General features: G+C 48.2%; 2 protein-coding genes across 3 annotated transcripts; both read left to right on the top strand.

Moving 5' to 3' along the window:
* The first annotated feature begins 1,261 nt into the window (after positions 1-1,261).
* On the top strand, positions 1,262-12,059 carry LOC309705364 (uncharacterized protein). 2 transcript variants are annotated; one of them, XM_082531140.1, is made up of 5 exons: positions 1,262-1,921; positions 4,643-4,939; positions 5,135-5,536; positions 6,003-6,223; positions 6,311-12,059. In XM_082531140.1, exons 1-5 carry the CDS (start codon positions 1,678-1,680, stop codon positions 6,548-6,550), a joined length of 1,404 nt encoding a protein of 467 aa, XP_082387266.1. In that variant the 5' UTR covers positions 1,262-1,677; the 3' UTR covers positions 6,551-12,059. The 2 variants fall into 2 exon arrangements, with proteins under 2 accessions (XP_082387266.1, XP_082387267.1); XM_082531141.1 differs by having other exon boundaries at positions 1,264-1,921; positions 5,135-5,494.
* A 3,405-nt stretch (positions 12,060-15,464) lies between these two features.
* On the top strand, positions 15,465-25,780 carry LOC309705075 (uncharacterized protein). The gene is made up of 2 exons (XM_082530631.1): positions 15,465-16,169; positions 21,145-25,780. The coding sequence occupies exons 1-2, from the start codon at positions 15,705-15,707 to the stop codon at positions 22,267-22,269; spliced, it is 1,590 nt and encodes a 529-aa protein (XP_082386757.1). The 5' UTR covers positions 15,465-15,704; the 3' UTR covers positions 22,270-25,780.
* The last annotated feature ends 13 nt before the right edge of the window (positions 25,781-25,793 follow it).

The following is a 25,793-nucleotide window of genomic DNA, read 5'->3' as shown; positions in this document are numbered from 1 at the left end:
AGTGTGTGTGTCTGTATGTGTTTGTCTTGATGCTTCCTCTCAGAGGTCGATTTGAGTCTAACGAATAAACTTTAACAGTCGTATAAAGGTGCTCTACTTCACCATGGTAACACTGCAGGTGTGAGGCTATGTGCTGTCTCACAGAGCGTGGATCGTGGCCTGGGTGAGGGGACAGTTTGCACATTAACACCATGAAAACGAGCTGCTGGCTCATTGTTAGTCAGTGCTGCTGGTTTCAGTTCTGCAGCTGTGCTGTTTATAATGTGTCAGCTGACACTGAGGGACACGCTCAGCAGCAACTTCCTGTTCTGTCTCACCTGGATTACTGAGCATGTGGCGGGAAAATTCCTGTTGGTGTGCAACACTCAGAGATGGCAGCGTTTCAAAGCTAGCACTGCTCAGCAGTTTCAGTCTTCATGGTTATTATTTGTGGATGAGTACACGGTGAGACCTATCCCACTATCCCAGCTGCCAAACAGCAACGGGCGGGAACGCCCCACGGAGGTCGCCCATCTGCACCCTGCAGAAAAAGTTCATGACACATCGGGTTGACCCAGACTGCAGCTACTGCGGTTGGTCTGCAGCATCGCTTCCTAAGGAGCATTTCACCCACTGTTTGAGTTTATCTGTGAATAACAATCAGCACAGAGAACCACAATTACAGCTTCAACGTGAGGAGTCACTAATACCAAAGCAACTTCAGGCAACTGTTGTTGTGATTTGGTGCTAATAAGTAATCCTGAAGTGACTTGAACAGAGAGACTGACGAAGCTGTCGGGAACGTGCAAACTGGAAAACCATGAGGGACAAATATGTTTGACCTGAGAAACCAGAGAGCAAGGACCCAGGAGCAGAGGAAGTCCTATCATTTTATTTTCCATCATCTGATATCGCTTCTAAATCAGTGAGAGAAGACCACACTAACACAGAATGCTAAGCATGAGCAGAAATACCAACAGTGATGCAAAGATTCCCCACAGAAGCCTGAATCCGCCTTTGTATAACGTTGGGATGCTAGCATTAATTAGCATATGTCTGTGTGATGCTCCCTGTGGATCAAGCAGCTTGCACACCTAGCATGCTAGCATAAGTTGATAACTCCACCCTCACTTCGGGCTCCAAGATCCAGCTCGGTGACGGAGGCGAGGCTTCAAAGGACGGAGCTCACCGGCAACAGTAGCCTGTGGCCATCTTTTATATACAGTGTGTGCTGCGGCTCCACTAAATGCATAAGGTCACAGAGTTTAGGATTCACATTAATTAATAATGGTGCTTTTGTGTGCTGGAACACGTCTATGAGCAGCTGCAGCAGATGCTGAGGCTGGTCCCGGGTCAGCTGCAGGCTGCAGTCTGATGTTTGGGAATGACTGATGTTATTTTCTCACAGCCAAAATGGCGTGACTGACTGCAAGGGCGCGAGCGTGGGCCAAGACATGTGGGCGGGAAAATGCTGCTGCGCCTCTACTCGGGTCTTTCCGGCCTCCTCCGGAGCGGCTGAACACGCGCGACTCACAGAGCAGCAGCAACCGCAGCAGCAGCGCCGAAGAGCCGCTGGAGGAGCTCCGCGACCCGCCGCCGATTTTAACCCAGATTTCCGTCGGGAACTCGGGAAGGCGGTGGGCTGGGGGCTCGGGCACAGAAGAATGAGAGAGCCCTCTCACCGCAGGGCGCGCAAACATGAACGGGGCCGTGTATATGTCGTTCTTCCAGGGCCAGCTGGAGTCCGTGCTCGAGCAGGTCGTTCAGCTCGCTGTCCAGGAAATAAGCAAGACGGTGGGCTCCAGCCTGAACGGCCTCCTGCTGGAGACGGCCGTGAAGGAGCAGGAAAACCGCCGGCTCGGGCTCCAGCTCCAGGCGCGGGAGAAACGGGGCCGAGCCTCCGCTTCAGACGACGGAGGAGGAGGAGGCTCCCCGGTGGCTGGTAAGAACAAAGCCGGGGAGAGGGCGGATAGCGGGCGGGCGAAACCCGAGCAGCAGCCCGGGGGACAGGGCACGGGGCCTGGCGTGCCCACCGACACACGCCGTCTGGAGCAGAGAGGACGAGTCGTGGGTAGGCACCCGTTACACAACACACACACACACACACACACACGTTTCACTTCCTATTAATCCCGTTTTCCAAAAGCAAACAAACAAATATGCCTGCTGGCCAGCAGGAGGCGCTGTGAGGCAGCCCTCGTGCTCCACACTGTTTCACTTTAGTTCTGACAAATTCAACGTAATTATGACGTCATCCATAACTGAACAATCAGCTTCCAAACAATAACGCCGTCCGACACAGTGTTCGGTCTCAGGTGGACGACAAACGACGTGTCGGACGCCACCTCGGCGTCCTTCCAGGTCGACTTACGGTGACCTCGCCCGGACGTCAGCCTTCAACAAGAAACCGTAAAGCACCGTGTGGTGGGACGCCTGAGCGCCCGCTGAGCCCTGATCCAGGAGCCTGCAGTGTTCGGTGGACACGAGTTACTTGATGATTTGTGAACGATTCCACGTGTTTTAGTGGTTTTTTCGTGACATTCGGAAGCTCGCTGGATTTGACATGTATTTCACGGGCTCGAACTGGTTTCCATGGAAACACTGCGACCAGTCTGAGAGCAGCTGGCTGTGGCGTTTGGAGGCGATGCTACGTGTTAGCACGTGCAGGTGTGATGTCATCTTTTCGATGAAAAAAGGTGACGCCTGCAGGTGATTGGACGAGAACTCTCGTGTGCTGGGGGAGCATTTCCATTGGTTCTAATGTGTCTGTGACACAGGTGAAGCTGGACGCAGTGACCCTGCAGAGAAATGTGGACTTTGCGTGTAATCGTCCGTCTGAGCGTCACGTCAGAGACGGTAACGCTGCAGCTTCACAAGGAGAAGTCGAGGAACTCGAGTGTGAACGTGGCAGGGCTGAAAATAAAAAGCGAGGTGTGCAGCCGAGGATCGTAAAACAAGCCACGCCCTCCCGCAGGAAAGGAGTTGTGCTGGTGAGGAGGAGGGGGGCATGCAGAAGACCGCAGGAGAAAGGGAGGAGGACATGCTGACTATCAACCTGACGCAGTGACTTGAGTGATGCCTCAGTGACGTTTCATGGATGTCGGGTCAGATTCATCAGCCGGAGCACGACCGCTCCGGGCCACGGGTGTCCGCAAGTGTGGCGTTCCTCATTTGTGGAGGTGGGAGGAGCCTGCCGGAGAATCATGTGGAAAGAAAAGACTTCACAGCACGAAGCTGATTCGGCCGGTGGCACGATTTCAGTACTCTTCCACACAGGTGATGACCGCACAGGTGCCCGTCCTGTCGGGTCATGATCACCCTGCAGGAAGCGGCTCGGCTGGAGTCAGAAGGAGGTCATTACAGACTGGCGTCTCACGCCTACGTGCTCGTTTCAGGCTGAATGTGTCGGCACATTGTCTGTTGGCGCCCTGCGCTCTGACAGAGTCCAGCTGCGTTGGTTCACTCTGAGGTTAAACTCGTAACTGTCACGCTGCTCTGAAATCCTCCTCGGTCAGTGTTTCTCTGTGGATGATTCACCATGACGCTGAAGTCGGACCCGAGTGGACTCGTGGATGCAGAAACTGAACCCACCCCCGCACGGTATGTTCGCCTTACTCGCCATTACAGTCAGGTCCCTGCGGCAGGATCCTCCTGAACGCTCGCTCAGACAGACCCAAAGAGCTCTGAGCTCTGCTCATGCCGTCTTTGCAGGTTTTAAACTGTGAGCACTTTGATTCAATAACATGATTTTTTCCAGATGTTTACATAATGATCTCACTGCACAGCAGGTTGGAAAAATGTCTGACGAGCAAACGTCCGCCCGCTGTTCAGCAGCTGCCGTGTTTAAGGATGAGAAACATTTAATTTATCACACGAGCGGGAAAGACGTCAGGAGTGTGAGGGACTCCACTTTATCCTGAAATTCCCACAAAGACTCAAGGAAAAAACAGGAAATGATTTGAATCGGAGTAACCCCACGATGAGCGCCCGCTGTGCTGAGGTCTTCACGCCACACACACACTCTGTCTCTCACTGCACTGCAGCAGCGTCCACATGCAGGGACATGTGAGCAGGAGATAAAAGACGCTCTCTCGCATGCATGCACACATCTGTCGACTGCAGCACACAAACACGCTGCTGAGCCCCACCCACGCCGAGATTACTAGGTCACCGTCATGCATCACCAGAGTTCAGGATATCAGCGATGGCGGCGTCAGAAAGCATCAGTTCACTTCCTAACGTCCTCATACACACCCCACAGGTCAAAGGTCAAACTGCTGTGTGTGGATAGAAAGGATGACGATGCTGAAGGGAAAAGCTTTGACGGTCAGACGATGCTTGACAGCTGGTGAACCCGGTGAAAGCCTGAGTTTCACAGAGTGTCACTGAAGTATCCCCAAATCGTAGCGTGCTGAAAATCCTCTGATCCGCGACGGCTGCTCGGCTGCTAGCAGCTTTAATGAAAGTCGTTGTCACTGTGACAGAACCATCAGCCAACCAATCAATCGATCAATCAAAGTTTCAGAAAATAGTTGTTTTAGTTGTGTGAAGCTCTGCCCTGCTGGGCGCTGTTCAGCTGGCCCTGCAACCTGTTTCATCATGAACTGTGATTTCACAGCCAGTCTCTCCAATAATTAGCCCCGCCCCCATCTCTGTTCCACAGACCAGCTGAAGTCCGTCATGGAGCACGTCCTGGACTTCGCCGTGCGTGAGCTGACGAAGATCGTGGAGGCGTCATTCGACGACCTGCTTCTGGAGATCACCAAGATGGAGCGAGAGCAGCAGCTGCTGGAGAAGAGGCTGGGAAAGGGTGCTGAACGAGGAGGCGGGGACAAAGGGAAAGGCGGCGGTAGGGGGAGGAGGGGCTCAGAGAACGACTCTGTGTCCCCGAGCGGCTCAGAAGACGCCCGTGAGGAGGTCGCTGTGGTCACTGCGTCCAAAGAGACGCCGCAGACACACGGTGAGTGATCAGCTGGAAGGAACTGAGTGTCGTACTCTGACCGGCTGGTTGGTTGTGATTGGCTGTCAGTGAGCCTGACTGGGTGTGGCTGGTGTCCTGTTTTGTGTTTCCACAGGTGAGTCAGATCAGGTGTGTGGAGTGACTGTTATTTTAGCTGAAGCTAACCTTCCTCCTCCCCCTCTTTACCCCCCCCAGTCCCGGAGCGTCCCCCCGTCCTGTCTGTCTCTCAGGACTGGGTTCCCATCCTGGACAAAGTCTTCGGTCAGAAGTGGTGCAGCGACGTCTGGAACGTCAAAGAGGTTGGCGGGGGTGGAGGAGGAGGAAGTGGGCGGGGGTTAGGAGAGAGTGTGACTCATATTGTCCCCGCCCCCACCCCGGCAGTGACCCTGGAGCCCTCCCCCTCCTCCCCACAGCAGGACCCCCGCTGGACTCCTTTGGAGGACATGGAGGTGTTTTCTCCCGATGAAGATGAAGCTGCGGGCAGTCTGATAAGCGCTGCCGCCGCTGTCAGACCTCCACCCGGACCTCCACCCGGACCCCCCCTCAGCCCCACATGTGAGGCACCTGCAGTTTATCCTCAGTGCTTCAGGAAACAATGTAACATTAACAGGTTTATGTGTGATTAAATAAGAAGGAAATACTCAGTAGTAACATTTTAACATCTGAGAGCGTGACAGTGAAGTTTACGCTTCCTAAAGCAGCGTGAATGGAAACAACTGGATCCTATAAAAAGAGCAACATTAATGATCAGTTATATGTACTAATATGTATTTTTCCAGTATGTATATGTTTTCATACATATATGTATGAGTATTGCATGGCTGCGTTTTAGTTTTGGGTGCGACCTGTCCAGGTGTGCCCTGCCTCTCACCCTGTCACAGCCGTGATAGGCTCCACCCCCCATGACCCTGATAAGGAGAAGTGGGCGAAACAGGATGCATGATTTTTAGTTTCATGAATAAAAAGTCAGAAAACTTAGTGTTTGTAAAAATATCTGATGATGTTTTTATTGACACTGAGAGGAATCTGAAACCGTGACCTTTGACCTCGCTCCCTCCTTCAGGTCAACGGTCCTCAGCCTCCATGCTTCATCGCCTCCTCACGCTCCCCTCCCAGCTGCTTGATGACGATGAGGAAGCCACCGCCAAGGAGACGCTCGGCTGTCTGGCGTTTGACGGCTCCATCAGGCCGCAAGACGCCGTCGAGCCGCCTGCTCAGACTGGCAGAGAGGAGGAGGAGGAGGAGGAGGGAGAGGAGGAAGACGAGGAGGATAAAGGGATGAAGGTGAGGAGCGCACAAGAGGGCAGGAAGCAGACAAAGGTTGATTTTTAATGTTTAGATGGCGAGCTGACATCTCTTCCTGTCTTTCAGCGGAAGCGGCGGCGGGTTTGGTCTGAGTGCGAGGAGTGCGGCCGCAGGTTCAGCCGGATAGCCCTCCTGAAGGCTCACCGCCAGACTCACAGCGCTGGAAACGCCGCCACATCATCGCCTTCATCGCCGCCCGCCGGAGCTGCCTCGCCACTCCGCTGCTCCGACTGCGGCAAAAGGTTCTCCTCGGCAACACGTCTCCACAGCCACATCCGGACTCAGCATCACAGCGACCAATCCTGATCTGGGACCAGACGGTACGCAGGCGAGAGCAGCGGGACGTTTTATTCTGTTACACAGACAGTTTGGAAGGCCACAGGAAGTAACTGCAAAACTGACCTCTAATCAGAGCGGCCTGCTCTCATTGGTACCCCCGGAGCAGGATCCCGGGTTCTGAACGATCCGGCTCAGCGACAGGAAACGTTAGAGCGAAAACGTTCTGCCAAAGTTTTTTTTTTCTAACTTTGATGTTTGTTTCTTCAAATATTTAAAATTCCTGAAAGTTTTCAGGTCTCTAACTTTTTTATTTCTCAACCAGAAAAACTTTAGACAAAACAGAACACAGTCGCGGGCTGCGTCTGAAGTTCGTTTCGATTATTTTCAGATTATTTTTTTAATTCAGTAATTTTTCTGAAATTTGAGCTCAAAACAGAAAGAAATCTAAAATTGTCACGTTTACTAACGTTTGGTCTGGAACAAACTGCTGAAACTGTTTGATTTCAGTTTGACAGGAAGACGAGCGAGGAAAAATCTGACATTTATTTGAAGTTTATTAGAACAATTTCAAAATTAAAGCCTCAAATTCAGGAGGAAGATCGGTGTAAAGTCTGCATGTCTTTGGGTTTATACGGAGGCCAGTTCGCACATTTGAGAACCTGGAAACGTTTTTTGGAGGTGACTCGACAGCGTGAATCTGAACCAGTGCAGAAACTTTTGAGGCGGAGGAGGTCAAAGGTCAGGGGTAACTGAGGGAAAACACGCACACATCCTCCTCCTGTAAATTGTAGGCTTGTTTTGGCTTCTTTGCTCGCTGCCTGCTGGTTTGTGTCTGTGCGGCGTGCACACGTTTTCTACTCGTTTGGTTTTGAAGTGCCCTTTTTTAGGTTTCTCTTTGGATTATCGTCGAGTCCATGTCTGTGGTTTTATCAGCGTTCCTCGATCAACTCCGAGGACGAAAACACACAGGGAAGGAACAACTTCCTGTCCATCGGAGGGGTCTTCAGTTCCAATGCGAAGCTCAGCGGTGAGCTCCTTCCTCCTTCCATCTCACCAACACAAAATGTGTCACACTTGCAGAATTTCTTTGTTTTCTCATATTTTGTTGTTCAGACATAATTGAACTCCATGAAGCTACGAGTCGCCTCAGCGTTAGCATTTTACCCACAGCTCAGACTGGTTTAACCAGCTGAGCTCACAGCAGTCATATTATGGGGTGAGGTGAAGCTAGCAGCTACAGCCGCCTGTGTCACCAACCACCTATCTGAGGCCACGCCCCTAATAATGCAACCTTTAAACAGGTGAGTTGTGAAAACATTCTGCCCCGTACAGGTTCTACAAAGGAGGAAATGATCCACAGAGACCAACGTGTTTATTTTAACATGGGAGTCTAGGGGGGCTGCCTCACTGCTGCCTCTGCTGGGCGTCAGAGGAACTGCAGTCAGTTTTTATCATGAAGGCTGGATTATGAGATTGGAACTTTGACTTATGGTAAATGGTAAATGGCCTGTATTTATATAGCGCTTTTACTAGTCCCTAAGGACCCCAAAGCGCTTTACATATCCAGTCATCCACACATTCACACACTGGTGATGGCAGCTACATTGTAGCCACAGCCACCCTGGGGCGCACTGACAGAGGCGAGGCTGCCGGACACTGGCGCCACCGGGCCCTCTGACCACCACCAGTAGGCAACGGGTGAAGTGTCTTGCCCAAGGACACAACGACCGAGACTGTCCGAGCCGGGGCTCGAACCGGCAACCTTCCGATTACAAGGCGAACTCCCAACTCTTGAGCGACGATCGCCCCCCCCTTATTCTTCATTAATTCAGGATTTTGTAGGCTGTGAAACATTTTGATTTTATAAAGGCAAAATCTTCACTTTTCTTGCACAACTGGGCTTCCGTAGGTCATCAGCTGGAACTGATTCTAAGAATTGACCTTTGGTAAGTCTGCTGTGTCCTCTACGGAAGCCCATTCCTACCAAAAAACATAACATTGGATTTCACTTTGAGTGGCAAATTTTTTCCCCCTGAATTAAATTTTTTTGCTTTAACATTTGCATTCTTACATTTTTCATTATGAATTTCAAAATTTTCACTCTGTCAAATAGTTAAATGCAACGTAAACATCTGTTTTAAGTCTTTTAGTGTTCGCCAAGTCAAACTCTGAATAAGAAAATCTAAAAATTTATTCTGCGTGTCGTTTTCATGTTTTGCTGGAGGAAGAGGATGGAGGGAGGAAGGATCAGGTGACAGGAAGTTATTCATCCTGGGAGTTAGTTTTTATCTCTGAGAAACGTCAGCACGAACAATCACAGAATCCGTTGTTTCACGCTGTGTAAATGTGTGAACCTTTTTTTCAACTCTGAAGCAATACGACGGCGAGCTCTGCAGAGCTCCGTGGTTCAATTTGAACAAGGACCAGAAATGCACAAAATGAAACCGTCTGCGAGCCGGGGCCGTCTGACCGTTGGAGGATCCAGAACTCTGGTCACCTCAGGCGAAAATCAGACTTTTTTTTTTTTTTTTTTTTTTTTAACTGTCCTGTCTCTGCTTCACCGACCGCTTCGTCTCGTTTTCGTACCTCATTTTTCAAGTGTTTCTTTGACTTCCTGTTTCCATGAGACCTCATTACCTCAGCTGAAGCGCAGCGGCGAAATCTCACCTGATCAACGAGCAGATTTTAGTTTTTTCCCCAGGCCTGGTCTGACATAAAAACCACTCGACATGAGATGTTTCTTTGTTTTTTAGGACTTTATTCTTTGAAGGTTTGATTCATACGGAATCCAAAATCTGACAAAAAATGTTTGGTTTTTTTGGTTTTTTTGATATCAAGTTGAGTAAATAACTGTTTACATTAGTGAAGAATTTAAACGTGTATGTAAACACAGTAAAAATGAAATTCTTTTTATTGTCAAACAGAAGTTTAATTTTCTGTCAGGACTGTGGCTGCTCCGTGTGTACAAAATCAGGTGAAAAGAAAAGCTCGCTTTTGTGGTTTTTACGCACCGGCGGCAGAAGGATCGGACGTTCCGTTAAAGTTCAGAAAATCCTAATCCTGAGCTCAATTTGGCCGATCTCTCTTTAAGGCTTCCTCCTTGTGCGCCTCCTGCAGCCGTCCCTCGCTCTCTCCTGTTCTTCAGCTGACGGATTAACCAGTTTGCCCTATCCCAGCATCCTTCTCTGCAGCAGCCTTTCCATCAACTGTGTTGGCCAATAGGAACGTGGCAGAGCGCCCTCTGGTGGACAGACTCCAACATTGGCACTCCTGACGTGGCTGTGCGGCGTTTCTTTGGTCTCTACTTTAGTTTTCATGTATCAGGGGTGGTTAAAGCTGTAGACAGATGAGGAATGCCAAACACCGGGCGGCGGATAAATCAGGACGTAAAAGCTTTTTTCAGCTGCTCCGTGAATCCTCGGGTCTCCGTGGCCTTCCTGACAGAAGCCCAGAGCTCTCCTTTTACTTCAGATGTGTGAAGCGCTAAATTTGCACTGTTATTATTTTATTTAATATGATTTTAGGGTTCTGGACCTCTAAACTGTGCATATATGAACAAAGCTACAAAACTGCTTTGTTCAAATTTCTACATTTCAGTAAAAACTGAGAACTTGTTGGACTTTTGAAAACCTCGTGTGGCTGCTTGTGCTGACAGAATTAACCGAACCCAGAACCTAAAGTCCAGACTGTATTCTTCCCATCGGTCGGGCCGGATCGCTCCATTCGTCAGATTTTACTTCCTGAGAGTTGAAGCCTGAAGCAGCTTCACTCGGCATAATGGGACAGAACTCTGGGAAAACTGGGCGGAGGTGCCAGAGGAGATGACCTGAATGAGAGATCACAGGTTTATGATGACGTCAGGCCTTTTTTTCTATATGTCACACAGCTGCCATCACAGGCCATAAATAGACTGTATGTAAAAGATGTGCATAAACAGTGGTCAGCGCATTTATGAAGAGTTGAGCTGACGGATTTTACCGTCTCAGCTTTCAGAAAGCAGACGTGATGCAAGACGATGGATTTCTGCACCGACTTCCGTACTTCCTGTCCCTCCGTGACTGATGGGACCAAAATCTCCAAAATAAACTTCCTGTTTTCTTCAGTCAGACCTGAACCATAAACACATCAGAACAGGGTTTGCTGAGCTCAGATCAGCTGAGCAGGATGCTCATTTTCCCATTCGGACCAGAGGAGCCACCTCCTGCTGGACACTAGAGAACAGCCTTATGTCCATCTTTTATGTACAGTGTGTAGGAGCAAGCTTCGTCTGTTTGACCTTAATGCTGCCCTGAAGAGTCGGACCACTGATCGTTGGAGATATCATGTGACCTGTTTAACCAATGACGACAACTCCTCCTGTCCTTGTTTACACAGAGGAATGCATCTGCCTAGAAACAAACATGATATTAGAAATAACTTTGAAGAGGAGTGGCGTAACACTTTGTGTTTAAAAACCTGGATATCAACATAAATGCGTGATAATACTGTCATCATTTGTTTATGTGCTGTTTGAGGCCCATGTTGGAGCTCCATTAAATCTGATCTAATCTCAACGCAAAATGCAAACTCTTTCCAGATGGTGAAAATTGAGTGAAACCCTGATCTCTTAAGTTATAATTAATGAGTAACATTTCCCTGCTGGTGGTCTTTATTCATTTGTTATGTTTGCAGCTGACCAGATGCATTTCTCTTCCAGAAGAGGTCCGTGGCTGTAACGCATCGTCGTATCATTTCTAGTACTGAAACATTCATGCAATCTCATTGCAGAGCTCTTTTTTTTTTTTTCTTTTTTGTTAGCAGTGAAAAGTGGTTGTGTGGTACTCGTACTTCAGTCCTTTGTAGTTAAAACTTTGGGTGTGAGCAAAAAACTAATAAAGATCCTTAAAAGTTGGCGAGGAGTTCCTCAGGGAACAGACATGTGAATGAGGGGCGAACGGGTTTGTTTTCTTTTGTTTTTTTCATGTTAATATTTCCAGTTGGAGGTTTTCCTGTAAGTCAGGCTCTTTGTGAAGACATGGGGGAACTTCATTCGGGGGTGGGTTTGTTTTAAACTTTAAATATGGATTTCTACTTCCTGTTTAACCTTGATGAACGCTGTATGTCAAAGAACAGTTCATCTCATTTTTTGGATGTGATGCAATACTTTTTATAAAATGTTCCCTGTTTTTTTTTATTTTATTGGTTTTTTTTTTTAATGGACATCAGCCAAATGGTAGATTGAATGCTTCAGGATTTGTTTTTGTTTTTTTAAAGGTCAGACTTGATGTGACCTTTGACCTTGTGTGACCAGTGTCAGTTCTGAGTGAGTTATCAGACTCTGATGTGTTGGTTGTTTACTTTGTGCCTGGTTTTATCAGCGCTGCATGGGCTGAATGTCATTAAACACCAACTTACAACGGTCTGCCATGATGATGATGATGAAGGCTACGGTGGCTGTTTTAAAAAAAAAAAAAAAATGTATTGCCTGTTTTAGTCGAGCAGAATGGGTACTTTGTAGTGTTAACATTCAAAGGAAACAAATAAATGTTCATAACTACCGGCTGGAACGCTGACTGTTCTTTAACCTCCTAAGACCCGAACTCTTCCACGGCAGCATTTTTGATTTCTCTTTGATATTTGGGCATATTGGGGGCTGATGAATGTAAAAGCAAAGAATTACCAGATTTTTTTTTTCCTTATTTTTGTTTTTAAGAAAAATAAGAGCCACATATGAGGGTATTCGTTTAAAATTTTGATAGAACAGTAGCAGTATAATGTCCTCGTAAGTGGATATCAGGCCCTTGTAGAGCAAAATTGAGTATTTTGGTCTAAATAACCCCATATGTCCACATATGTGGACGCAGGTCCTAGGAGGTTAATGTTATTTCACAAATGTTCAGCAACTTGACCTGGTTGCTTCAACATTTAAACAAAATGCTGTTTAAACAGATAAAATAAAAAAAAAACCCTCAGAGACAAATGCTGTCTTGAAATATTCGTAGTCCACGTATGTATGAGGTTAAAGTGTTTCCAAATTTAGACTCAAATACAAAATGTTCATAAAGGCTAAAAATACCAAACTTTGACACAAAGCTTCTATAAGCTGCATCGCCTTGTCACAAGGGGGCGCCACAGTGGGTAATGGTAAATGGTAAATGGCCTGTATTTATATAGCGCTTTACTAGTCCCTAAGGACCCCAAAGCGCTTTACATATCCAGTCATCCACCCATTCACACACACATTCACACACTGGTGATGGCAGCTACATTGTAGCCACAGCCACCCTGGGGCGCACTGACAGAGGCGAGGCTGCCGGACACTGGCGCCACCGGGCCCTCTGACCACCACCAGTAGGCAACGGGTGAAGTGTCTTGCCCAAGGACACAACGACCAAGGCTGTCCAAGCCGGGGCTTGAACCGGCAACCTTCCGATTACAAGGCGAACTCCCAACTCTTGAGCCACAATCGCCCCCCAACAGGTGGTAGGTCCACCTGTTTGATTTAAAGTGACCCCTGAAGGGGATTTGGGTCTGTGGAATCAAACCACACTCACTTTCACTTTGCCCTGAAACAAACACCTTGCCACCCCCTTCCTCAGCCAGTATTCACCTGATTGGCAGGTTTAAACAGCAGGTGGGTAGGGTCTCTTAAGATGACCATATAAGGACAGCCAATCTGTGTGACTGTGATCAACATTAACAATGAAAAAAAAAAAGTTCTGCATTAATACAAGGTGTATCAGAAACAGTCATCTGATTTCAAAAGGCTTTGAATAAATTTCAAGTTTTACATACACCAACTGGCAACTATGCGAATGACAGCTGTTTCATACACCTTGAACTTGTTTCTGTAAAATTCTGAACTGGTAGCAGGACAGATGGCGTGCTCTTATTTTTGATATTTTTTGCAGGAAAAAAGTATTTTATTTGAAAGATATTTTCAAAGACGCCCACCTGCTTTTGTTCAGCTAGCTGACCCCAGTTTTAGCAGCTGATACCCGCCTTAATAAAAAAAAAAGACGCCGACCCCATGGACACGTGCTGACGTCACTCGCCTGCACTTGACTGCCTTGACCCGGCTCTGCGGGCGCGTGCTGTTCCCTATTGATTCATATTAACACACCGGCGCGTGCGGATGGAAACAAGCCGAGATCAAAGGGAGCGCGAGGGGACGACGGTGTCTGTGTTGCAACAATGTAGCGAGCGCATACCCGCCCCGCGCGCGCACACACCGAGAGCTGTACCCACCTACTACCGTTGTCATAGTTACCTACATACCCGACTGAACGGGTATGTGCACGAGCGAGAAGGGAGGGAGGGAAGGAAGGAAAGGGGGGGGAGAAGCGAGAGAGGAAGGAGGGAGGAAAGGAAGGTAAGAAGGAGGGAGGGAGCGGAATTAGTCAGTGATAGAGGGGAGGAGAGGAGGCGAGGCGGCGGGTGTTCTGCCGAGGTGGACGTGGCGGGTCCGGCGGAGTGAGCTACGAGTGACGGGCAGCGGAGCCGAACCAAGGTGGACAGCCAGCCGGCCATGAAGCGGACCACCCGCAGGTAACGTCCGGCCGTTATCAGCCGCTTGCTCGGCGTCGCCGCGTCGCCCCGCTCGGTTTCCTGCCGTTTTACCGCGCCGCCGGACGCTCGATGACCGCCGTGCCGCCGCTCGGGCTCCGTAGTTTATTGGCTCCTTTTGTGTTGCGATGTCAGCCGCTCGCCGTAGCGCCGGAACCCCGTGGAGGGGGCCAGGCTAACCGCTGCCCCCGCTGCGCCCTCTCCCCGCCTCACTCTCACTTTCTCCCCCTGCTAGCAGTAGCAGCAGCAGCGCGCTAGTTTAGCAGGCTGCAGACGATAAACAAGATGGCCACTGGCTAGCTGCTAGCTAGCTAGCTAGCCAGCCAGCCAGCCAGATAGACATGGCAGCCTGCCCGTCTTTGTAGGGCTGTGAGGCGGCTGCGGAGCGTGTCCTTCCGCTGGCAGCCGTGGGTTTGTGTGTGCGAACCACAGTAAAAGTTGTGCAGAGTTGGCGAAGAATGTGGAGGTGTTAGAGCGAGAGCGGAGAGGAGCAACCTCCGGGGAGAACCACCGCCAGCAGCCCGGGAGGCAGGCAGTGCGGCGGCTGCGTGGCGAGTGGAGGGGCCACCTGAGTGCTCGCGGGGTGACAGGTAATATGGAAGGGAGGAGCAGGTAATGTTCACCTGAGCGGCAGGGAGGCTAGGAAGCTGCAGCACTGTGCACAGAGCGGCTGTTCTACTTTACCTGAAAACTTTTCAGCGCATGTGTGTGGGAGGCCGCTGCATACACACAGCTGCAGCAGCTGACTGTCTCTTCTAATCACATCCTGCTCCTGCAAACAGCGCACCTCTGCAGGCCGACCTGTGCCCCATTTACATCTGCCACCACATCAGCTTTGTCTGCATGATGGCGGTGACCGGCTGACTGCAGTCTTACTGTTGTCATGCACCAGTGCAGAAACGGAACCGCAGCAGCTGTTTATAGGGATGTTCCCAAGAGTCATCTCTAACATTGGCGCTGGTATCTGCTCCCCTGAAAGTGTAAAAATTTTTGCTGTAAAGTTATTCAGACTGAGTTTTTCAGGCGTGCTCATGCTGCAGGTGCAGCCTCAAAACCTCAGTAGAGTCTCACCAGTCGCCACACATTAGGCGCCAGGGCCGGACACTAACGGTGGTGGCCTCAAGCCCCTGGGGGGCGGGGGGAATCCCAGGGAATCCTGGTTTCAAACTATGCTTGCATACCTGGCTTTCATGCTCAGAGGTGCTGCAGTGTTGGGGGTTTCCTCATGTCACTCTGATTGGCTTTAGCTGCTGTTGTCATGGTAAGCAACTCCTCTGTCTTCTCTCTACAGGCTCGTGATGGTCAGCCGTACCTGCTGACATCTGGCTGATCTTTCACTACGTCATCGTTTTCCAGAGGACGCTCTCAGGGACTCCCAACCCCCCCCCCCCCCCCCCCCCCCCCAGCCCCTCCTCCTGTGAGGGCCAGCAGACTTCACCAGCAGGAGGGGAGTGGAGGAGGAGGAGGACTTTTACGTGTCATCCTTGCGCAGGGGCCATGCTAATCTTCTCTGTATCGTATCCAATTTAGCGTACGCGCTTGCCGAAGCAAGCACGAGGAGGACTTTTACCAACCTCAGCGATACCTCAGGTGTTGAAACGGAGCAGGTGAGGAGGATTAGCTCCGCCCCCTCACCATGACAGACTTGGAGAGTGAGTGCCTGAGCCTGGGCCTGCCCCCTGAATGCGGCTCGCCTCCCCTGCCGCTGGACTCCTCCCTGCAGGTGGACTGCGGTGCCGGGCCCGTCGGCTCAACCCCGACGCCCACTCTGGCCCTCCTCTCCTCCGACTGTCCCACGCCCACGCTCAGTTCACTGGCGGCGGAGATCGCAGAGCCGCTGGTGATGCTGCCGTGCGTGAAGAGCGAGCCGGAGGACTGTGACCTGGAGCCCATCAGGACCGTGGACCTGTCAGAGATCCAGCCGCTGTCCACCGCCGAGCTGGGCCAGGACCAGATCAAGATGGAGATCAGTGGCCTCGACTACATCAAGTCTGAGCACCACGGGAACCACCACCTGGGGCCGTTTCACCACAGTGACGTAACAGAGCTGGACTACAAGTTGCACTACGAGCCGAGCTCAGTGTTCGACTACATCTCCCAGGTAAAACGCCAGAGGCCGGCAGCTGAGAGCGACGACGCTGTTATTGTGTTATTATCGTTATTGTCATTCGTGCTTTTTCAAAGTATCTTCATAAATTGGGTATAAAGTTTTTCACATTCTGTGAATAAAAGCGCCCACCAGAGTCCATTTAAAGTTCTGCTGATGTAACAGAAACCCTGAGGTTGTTTATCCTGTCAGAGCAGCGTAAAAGGCTCAGTCCAACTCAGACGCCGTCAACGCCAAGCTGTTTTTTTTTTTTTTGTTTTTTTTTTACTTCTGTTGTGTTTGAAAGGTCTGAATATATTATATAAAGATGTGGCGTGTGTTTTGTTGTTGGTGGTATCTTTGTAGAAGTTTTGCGATCCATCCGAGGTGCGCTGTGAGTGTGCGTCCACTTCATGTTGTTAGTGCGATGGACGCTCTCACCTTTATGGACATCTGAGGTGATGTCGGGCGCTTCATGATTGCAGCTGCTGCCTTGTTTTCCTCGGCCTTCGTGCGGCTGTTATGCTGCAGGTTGTCATGTTTTGTCGGACGGTGCAATCAGTTACGCTCTTTGCGAGTGCTTCACCTTCCGCTGTGGCTTTTGGTTGCGTCCTGTTTGTTTATCTGACTTTAATCTGGTGTGCAGGGGACAGCTGTGATTGGCTCATGTAGGAAGAATGAATTGTCACTATTGGTTGATCGTGTTTAATTAAGTACGGGGAGACAAAATCACGGCAGAGATTAAAATTCAGTAAATTTGCAACCCTGAGAATTTTGCCAAAGCAGGAGGAGCCCAGGGGTCAGCTCAGGGCTCAGGTGTGTGGTTGGCAGGTAACTCGTCGCACACCTGAGGGTCAGAGGAGTGTGAGGAGGCCCTGTGAGTAAACCAAAGCATACAGAGGTTATTAAAAGTGGTAAGAGAAACACAACGAAGTGATAACTCTGACTTGAATAACTGAGTTTAATTTTTGCCATATTTGAGAAGTTGTAGTGTTTTTAGACGTGCTCTCCCTTTATGAGACTCTGGACCTGATCTGACGACAGCTGTACTAAGAGAAGCTCCTGTGATGACGTTCACAGAACTCTGGTGATTTATCCCCAAAGTTGAAACCTGTTAGGACAGCGGTCCCCAACCCCCGGGCCTTGGACCCATCATTTGGTACCGGGCCGTGCGAGTTGAGGCTTATGTGTGAAATGTCTGGTTTTCAGGGTTTTTATCGGTTTTCAGCGTTATTTTGTTATTGTTTTGATCGTTTACTCGGTTTTCCTGGGTCTTTTCACGTGTGTTATGAATAAATCTTCTTTTTTTCGGTGCCGGTACTAGTTTTATTTTGTTGTATTTATCCGCGACACCTTAAAGGCCGGTCCGTGAAAATATTGTCGGGCATAAACCCGGCCCATGGCGCAAAAAAAGTTGGAGACCGCTGTGTAAGGAGATCAGAGCATTTTGGAGATGACTTGGAGTCAGAGCTGTTTGTATATGAAGGAAAGGGCCTCAGTGCTTCCTTTATGACAGGGATGGGGGGACTCCAGGCCTCGAGGGCCGGTGTCCTCGATCCAACACAGCTCATTTAAATCTCCTGAAGTTGTAATGAACTAATCATGTGATTCAGGTGTGTTGACCCAGGGAGTGATCTAAAACCTGCAGGACACCGGCCCTCGAGGCCTGGAGTTGGACACCCCTGCTTTATGAGCTCCTTTAGTGTAGTAAACACTTGAGGGTTCATTTATGAAAGGAGATATTTCCATTGCATAATTCATAGCAACACTGTCAGACTGAATTGAACCACAATTAATGATAATCTGGGTTTTTATTATCTGACTTTTTACTACAACCCTCATTTACAAACACTCTTTCCTGTGCCTAATCACCTTGTCTAACATTCCCACTCTCGCACTCTGGGTTCAGTATCTTGCCCGAGGGCACTTCAGCCCACTGACCTTCTGATTGGTTGTCTCCCTACCAATCAGAAGGCTGTGGTTCTTGGTCAAAGTGCATAATAGGTTCTCTGCAGTTTAGTAGTGTCTGCTGTTGTGTTGCTGTCTTACATGGTTGTTGTGACTTTTCTCTTTTGTGAGTCGGGTCAGCGATGGAGGAAATCGTAGATGACCCACAACATGAAGTGGCTTCCCTCCGCTGGTGTCCTTCACTGTGTTCATGATGATGTTTTTATGATGAAGGTTCCTTCTTCGTGTAGATGGTTCCACATTTAAGCTGCTCAGTAAGAAAATGCTGTTTTCCTCGGATCAGGAAGAACCTCAGTGAGCCGCTGCAGGTCTGTTGCTGTGGCATGGAGGGAGCTGAGGTTATACCAAACTGTCGTCTAACTGTTGTTAGACGAAGCTGGGAGCCGTCGCTGCGAGGAGCTCCGAGAGGACTCTCAGCTTCTCCTCATCATCGGGCTCACGACTGCAAATCCTTTTAAAGCAAACACCTGAGCTGATCCCACTCCTGTTTATCTCATTTAAACAGCTCAGAGGGACAAACCACACACTGCATCATTCTGAACACTTATTTGAATATGAAGTAGGGGCGATATGGCCTAAAATCCATATCGCGATATAATTTGAAGCATGTGCGGTAACGATATATATCACGATATATTCTTTTCTTCACTATAAGGACTTAAAATCCTTTAATGTTCTCAAAAATCGAGAGTGTGCCTTATGTATGAATTCTGGTTGTGCTTACTGACCTCGAACCGATTTTGGCAGAAATCTGTTAAAAAATGTTTTAGTACAACTTTGGTAAGCCGCACTGTTTGATGGATCGTCAGAGCATTACGCTGCCGTAGTGAGGAGCTGCGCGGAGTAATCTGGGTCCAAAACTCCGTCTTCTTCAGGTCCCAAAGTCAAACGAACACTGAGAGTTAAAAACGTCTAAATTCTTTCATCTTTAATTAAATCATCAGCGTTGCTGCTTTAGCAGGTGTAACAATTAAGTTTAACATCCATGAAAACAGAATTTATTAAATTTAAAGGAGTTAGAAGTTAACAGGAAGTTAGCTCGCTAGTTTCCACCTAAACATTTCATAGCATGTTCTGACTGAGAGATTTCTGAGAAAATTCAAACGTACAGCTCTGCTATCACTTCCAACATAAATGAAGACAGAAAACTAAACAGCAGTGGCGTTTGCAGGGTTACTGAAGTTGGGCTAGCTGCTATATAATGTTGTGCTACGTGATTGCTAGCGACACAGCTATGTTAGCATAACATTAGCACAGTGAAGCTGGAGGATGAACGCCAACTTTTTTTCCACTCGATAAAAGTTAACGTGAGGGATTCTGGTGGTCAGGGACAAATGCAGTCGCATAGCAGGATGCTGTACACGGGCCAAACTTCAGTCAGGAGAACAACTGAGATTATTCATCCACAATACGAGGTTAGTTATTAATATACTGAAACAACATGGGAACAGAGCAGCTGCGAGAGAATTCAGCATTAATGAATTAATGTTACGGAAGTGGAGGAAGCGCAGTTTTTGGCTTTCCCCATATTTCAAATGTGCTTCATCTCTTTGCTATGACTGTCGCCCGCCATCATTTGCAGATGATAATGGTTGTAACCGCTGCGATGCTTTTGACCAAAACAAGCGCAGCTTGATGACATCATCAACATGTGCTATCGCGATAGAGCGGTATAGTCAAAATTTCTATCGTTGGCCAAATTTATATTGTTTATATCGCCCACCCCTGATATGAAGCAGAGTCTGAGCTTTAGCCCTGAGGCTAGCCATCAGTTTAGTAATCGGGTATTCTATTGATTGAGTAATTGGATACTTTTGTCTTTGAAAATGCAGTGTTATCTATAAAAAACATTTCATTTTGTATTTATCTGCTATGTTTCTTTTAAAGAAAACATCTTCGTAAGAAATTACAAGTACAGTGATGTTAAAATAAGATGCATGCCTTAGTTTTGGCTGTGTGTGTGTGAGCGCCTTTAAAGAAGCACATGGTGGCTGCAATGAAGGAAGTCGAGCGTGTCGGCATTCTCGCTATCGAAGCAAAAACTGTTAGTTTGAATAATCGAGTTATTTGATGAATCGTGGTGAGGCTGCTGCGTCATTGTCCGAGGTCTGAAAGCAGATCAGGGCTGAAACTCTCAGACAGCCTTTCATGGAGGTCGGTCACACAAGACTCTCTCAGTGTGTTTTTATCACAGCCATGTGAAATTTGTCCTTTTAAACAGCTGAATTCACAATAAAGTCATTCTCACACTGTGTGGGCCACGCCTCTGTGAACTCAGGTGTTTTTAAGCCTGAGTGGCACAGGCGTATAAAATCCAGCACCTGCAAACTGGAAGTGCACAAAGAGCCGTCCATGGAGGTATCTCAGGCCCGCGATGTGAACGTCCCACACACACTGACGTCTTGTAGGAAGTCTTCCAAGATCTAGTGGGGGTTCATAAAAGCTGCAGGTCTGTGTGGACAGAAAGGGTGTGATTGAATCCCCGCCCACATTAATGCTGTCTAGTACTGACAGTGATGCTTCCTCTGTAGTCTTTTATCATGCAGTTTACTGTAGAGTCAGTTGAGCAATAGCAACAAAGAGCAGAGAAATGCAAAGATTTGTCTGAGAACAGAGTGCAGACACGCAGCAGTGTGAAAACAGCAGAACAGCATCAAACATGAGTGCATGAACATCTGCTGCATCAGCAGCTGAAGGTCACAGTTCTTGTCTTCCTTGAGGTTTTGTCGCTGAGAGCAGACCAGAAATCAGAGGCTGATTTGCTGTTCTTTATCATTTAGCCTGGAGAAACGGTTTGTTGCTTTATAAGAAATCATCACTGTTTGAAGAAAATAAGAACAACCCAGGTTTCTCTTCAGCTCTGTAGCCAGGCTGACAAACAGAGCTCTGTTGAGCCAACCATCCCTTTAACGTTAACGTTTAACGTTCATAACTTCTTCACTAATAAAATGTTGGTCAGCAGACCTGATGTGCTCGATGCTCAGGTTGAGCAGATGTGACTGCAGCTGTTTTCTTGTTGTAGGTCACTGACACTCTGGAGTACATCAAGTCGGACCACCACGTGGACCTACAGTGTTACTACACCACCGATCTGAGCGCGCTCAAGTCGGAGTACCCCGAGACCAACGCCATGTCCGCCCACCTGCAGCACAACGGCCTCGAGTCCATCCACATGGCCGAGCTGCGCACGGAGCTCAACAAGCTCCGCCCCGACTCCCTGCACTTGGACAGCATCGGCAAACCGGACGCTGAGTTCGGAGGGGGGGCGCTGTACGAGCTGCAGCCCACACACGTGGGGAAGTCCTCCACAGAGGCGATGATGGCGGCAGGAAGGGCAGGAGGGAGTCTGGTGGTCACGACTAAAACACAGAGCCCAACGGTGAGGAAACCTCGCAACATGCAGGGTGAAAAACCATTCTCCTGCACGCAGTGCGGGAAAAACTTCAGCACGCTGGGAAACCTGAAAACGCACCAGCGCATACACACGGGCGAGCGGCCGTACACCTGCTCACAGTGCGGCAAGAGCTTTGGCCAAGCGGGCAACCTCAAGCGGCATCAGCTCATCCACACAGGCCAGAAGCCGTACGTCTGCGCCCACTGCCCCAAAGGCTTCACCAAAGCCGACGACCTGCGCTCACACCAGCGGCTGCACACCGGCGAGCGCCCGTTCATCTGCACCACCTGCGGCAAGAGCTTCAGCCAGTCCAAGGAGCTGAAGGCGCACCACCTGAGCCACACGGGCGAGCGTCCGTACTGCTGCCAGCACTGCGGCAAGAGCTTCACCAAGGAGACGAGCTACCGCAACCACGTCCAGATCCACACCGGCGAGAAGCCCTTCACCTGCTCGCAGTGCGGAAAGACTTTCAGCAACTCGGGCGTCTTAAAAACCCACGAGAAGATCCACACGGGCGAGCGGCCGTTCGGCTGCACGCAGTGCGGGAAGAGCTTCGGCCGTCTCGGCCACCTGAAGGCGCACCAGCAGATCCACACGGGCGAGCGGCCGTACGCCTGCCCCCAGTGCGGGAAGACTTTCAGCCAGTCGGGCCACCTCAAAGCACACGAGCAGATCCACAAGCGAGAGCGAGCGGACACGGCGAGCACCAGCAGTGACGGCGGCAGCAGCGCCGTGGGCAGTGACAGTAGCTAACTGCAAACCCTTTAACCTCCGGAAAAACAAAGTATTATTCCTTTTTTTTTTTTTTATAAATACGATATATAAAGCTTTTCCTCATGAGTTTTTCTTACATTTTCATACCTTTTGTGCTCTTTTTGCATTTTATCTGTGGGCAGGGCGGACTGACGCATTTGCTCTTATGCAAGTGTCTGTGTGTGCATACACGTTATATACCGTGTGTCTGGGGTGGTGGGTGGGTGGGGCTGTAGATAATCTTTAAACTGGACTGACTGTAGAGTACCAGGACTTATTTTTGGAGACCTTAACAAGCACAAATACTTAAGAGACCAACAGTTTGAGTACTTCATTTTTGTATTTCCTGTTTTTTACTGACTCAGACCAGCAGTTCCTGACAGACCGTGACCCCGTTTACCGAAAACTGCACACTCACGGCACTGACACGCCATCTCGGTACGCTCTAAAGGAACACGAAAGGGTCCAAAATCCCAGCCTCCCATTCTACAGCGCGCTAGAATCGGGCTTCGTAGTCCAGTCACTCTGTGTTGTCGCTGATAACTGATGGAAGCTTTATCCTTCCTCTGTAACTTAAATCTATGTGACCCGAACAATATCGGCTGCAGTTCTGATTCATTCAGGTTTCTGTGAAATATCTCACGAGTCTGCTGTGCTCTCCACCGCCCCTGCAAAGAGATCAGCCTGGAGAAATAGTTTGCTGCTTTATAAGAAAGCCCTCCGCAAAGCCAGAACATCTTACTATTCATCACTGATTGAAGAAAATAAGAACAACCCCAGGTTTCTCTTCAGCTCTGTAGCCAGGCTGACAAACAGTCAGAGCTCTGTTGAGCCAACCATCCCTTTAACGTTAACTAGTAATGACTTCATGAACTTCTTCACAAATAACATTTTTATCATTAGAGAAAAAATTACCAATAATCATCCCACAGATGTAATATTATCTACAGCTACTCTTAGTACCATTGATGTTAAGTTAGACTCTTTTTCTCCAATTGATGTTTCTGAGTTAACTTCAATAATTACTTCCTCCAAACCATCAACGTGTCTTTTAGACCCCATTCCTACAAAACTGCTCAAAGAAGTCCTGCCATTAATTAATGCTTCGATCTTAAATATGATCAACCTATCTCTAATAATCGGCTATGTACCACAGGCCTTCAAGCTGGCTGTAGTTAAACCTTTACTCAAAAAGCATCTCTAGACCCAGCAGTCTTAGCTAATTATAGGCCAATCTCCAACCTTCCTTTATATCAAACATCCTTGAAAGAGTAGTTGTCAAACAGCTAACAGATCATCTGCAGAGGTTTATTTGAAGAGTCAAAGGAGCTTGCAAAGAAAAGCGTCTGGACTTCTTTAAGTTGCTTGAAGACGTTTCACCTGTGCTGCAGTGGTTTGTATCATATCTATCTAATAGACTCCAGTTTGTGCATGTAAATGGAGAGTCCTCTTCACACACTGAGGTTAATTATGGAGTTCCACAGGGTTCAGTGCTAGGACCAATTCTGTTTACATTATACATGCTTCCCTTAGGCAGCATCATTAGAAGACATAGCATACATTTACACTGCTATGCAGATGACACCCAGCTCTATCTGTCCATGAAGCCAGATAACACACACCAATGAGTTAAACTGCAGGAATGTCTTAAAGACATAAAGACCTGGATGGCCGCTAACTTTCTGCTTCTTAATTCAGATCAAACTGAGGTTATTGTACTCGGCCCTGAAAATCTTAGAAATATGGTATCTAACCAGATTCTTACTCTGGATGGCATTACCTTGGCCTCCAGTAACGCTGTGAGGAACCTTGGAGTCATGTTTGACCAGGACATGTCCTTCAATGCACATATTAAACAAATATGTAAGACTGCTTTCTTCCATTTGTGCAACATCTCTAAAGTTAGAAATATAGAAGCTGATCACAAACTTAGTTACTGATCAGAGCTCAGATTTTTTTTTACAGGAACTGTAACTTTTTACAGTGTTGCTGTTGTAGTAAAACCTACAAACTAGCTGGAATGGTTTGGTCTACACTAGGCTTTTATTTTGAAACTCGGTGGAATCTCTGTGCCTATTCTGTCCAGCCGGGGGATTGTTAGTTTTTTTGTTTTGTTTTGTTTTTTTTCTTTCTCTTATACTTGTCAGCCGGAAGTGACTTGAATGCGTGGCGTTCACTGACAGCAGAGCGATCAGCGGTCCCGCTCGTGGAAAGGGAAGCTCGCTGTTCTTCCAGTTTTGATTTTTCTCATTGATTCTCGAGGGTAACCTTGTGGGCGATAAACGGGTGTAGTGGGTCATGAGGTTGAGCCACAGCTGCAACATGAAGCCCCTAACAGAGCCTTCAGTATTCTCATAAGTGTACGACGTTCGTGTCTGCGAGCTCGCGTGAATCTGACCTTGGACCGACTCTGTTACAGCGTTGTAGTTTTTATGTGAAAAGAAGAAACGTCGCATTTCTCGGTGAACGGGGTCTGACCTCTTCAGGTTCGTCCATTTGTGTTTTTGGCAGTCAAAGTACTTAAACTCAGGTGAGAGTACTTCCTGCCAGTTTACTAGTATTTTACTTGCAGGTGTGGGTACTCGCAGGATGTGGATGTACTGTTAAACTCTTTGATCTTTTCCACGTTTTTATTGAGCAGTATTGATTGATCGGGACACGGCAGGCGTCTTTTTGTTGCTGATGATAATCACGTGACGGTTTATTATTATTATTATTATTATTTTAAATAATTTGTTAAAGTCAGTTTTTACCGTTGTTGGGCTCCAGAGGACCAAAATTCATCATCAGCACAAAGGAGCCCAACCCCCCCCTCCCCTCCCGTCTAGATCGCTCACTGTGTACAAATCTATTGATTATGTCATTCCTACAAAATAAAATGTAATAAAAGTTAAAAAAAGAGAAACAGAAGGTGGAGGCAATTGAGCATCTTGTACTGGAAGAAAGTTAATAAAGAAACTAATGATACATGTTGCAGTTTCCGTCTGTTTCTGCTGGAATGTGTCGGCTTGTTTTCAGAAACAGGAAGTCTGCCGTCCTCACAGAGTCATGAAGGGGGGGTATCTATTGAGACCAAACAGGTTGTATGGAAACAAACTCAAAAGCTTTAACATGGGAGTCTATGGGGACTGACTCACTGCTGCCTCTGCTGGACACCAGAGGAACTGCAGGTAGGAGCTGCTGTTGTTCGGTCTCTAACGCCGAAACATGTCCAGCAAAAATGCTGAGAACTAGTTTTTGAAACATCCTGCAGGTATCCACCTTCTCAGAGTAAGAGCTGTGCCATAAAAATATGGATGATTGTGAATAATAAGCTGGAGTAGTTCATCTTACTGTGATCGATTTCTTTAACAGCTGATGCAAAGATGTATATGTTTTGAATTTCTGTTCATGAAGCAGAAGAAACAGTTGCTATGAGGTGAAAAGGATGTGAAGGTGTGTTTTAAAAATACTTTTTACTGCCTTTGGTTGATATTTGAGAATAAAGACGTTTCGTTTGAGTAACGCGGAAGTTTGTGAGCACA

The sequence above is a fragment of the Aulonocara stuartgranti genome (genome assembly GCF_965226115.1).
Source record: "Aulonocara stuartgranti genome assembly, chromosome: 4".
Lineage (NCBI taxonomy): Eukaryota > Metazoa > Chordata > Actinopteri > Cichliformes > Cichlidae > Aulonocara > Aulonocara stuartgranti.
This window is presented reverse-complemented; position numbering and strand designations above follow the sequence as displayed.

Excerpts from the sequence above, each read along its gene's own strand:
- LOC309705364 (XM_082531140.1), top strand. The coding sequence starts at position 1,678 with ATGAACGGGGCCGTGTATATGTCGTTCTTCCAGGGCCAGCTGGAGTCC. Across the intron at positions 1,922-4,642 it reads AGGAGGCTCCCCGGTGGCTG|ACCAGCTGAAGTCCGTCATG; the intron begins GTAAGAACAAAG and ends TCTGTTCCACAG. Across the intron at positions 5,537-6,002 it reads TCAGTGCTTCAGGAAACAAT|GTCAACGGTCCTCAGCCTCC; the intron begins GTAACATTAACA and ends TCCCTCCTTCAG.
- LOC309705075 (XM_082530631.1), top strand. The coding sequence starts at position 15,705 with ATGACAGACTTGGAGAGTGAGTGCCTGAGCCTGGGCCTGCCCCCTGAA. Across the intron at positions 16,170-21,144 it reads TGTTCGACTACATCTCCCAG|GTCACTGACACTCTGGAGTA; the intron begins GTAAAACGCCAG and ends TTCTTGTTGTAG.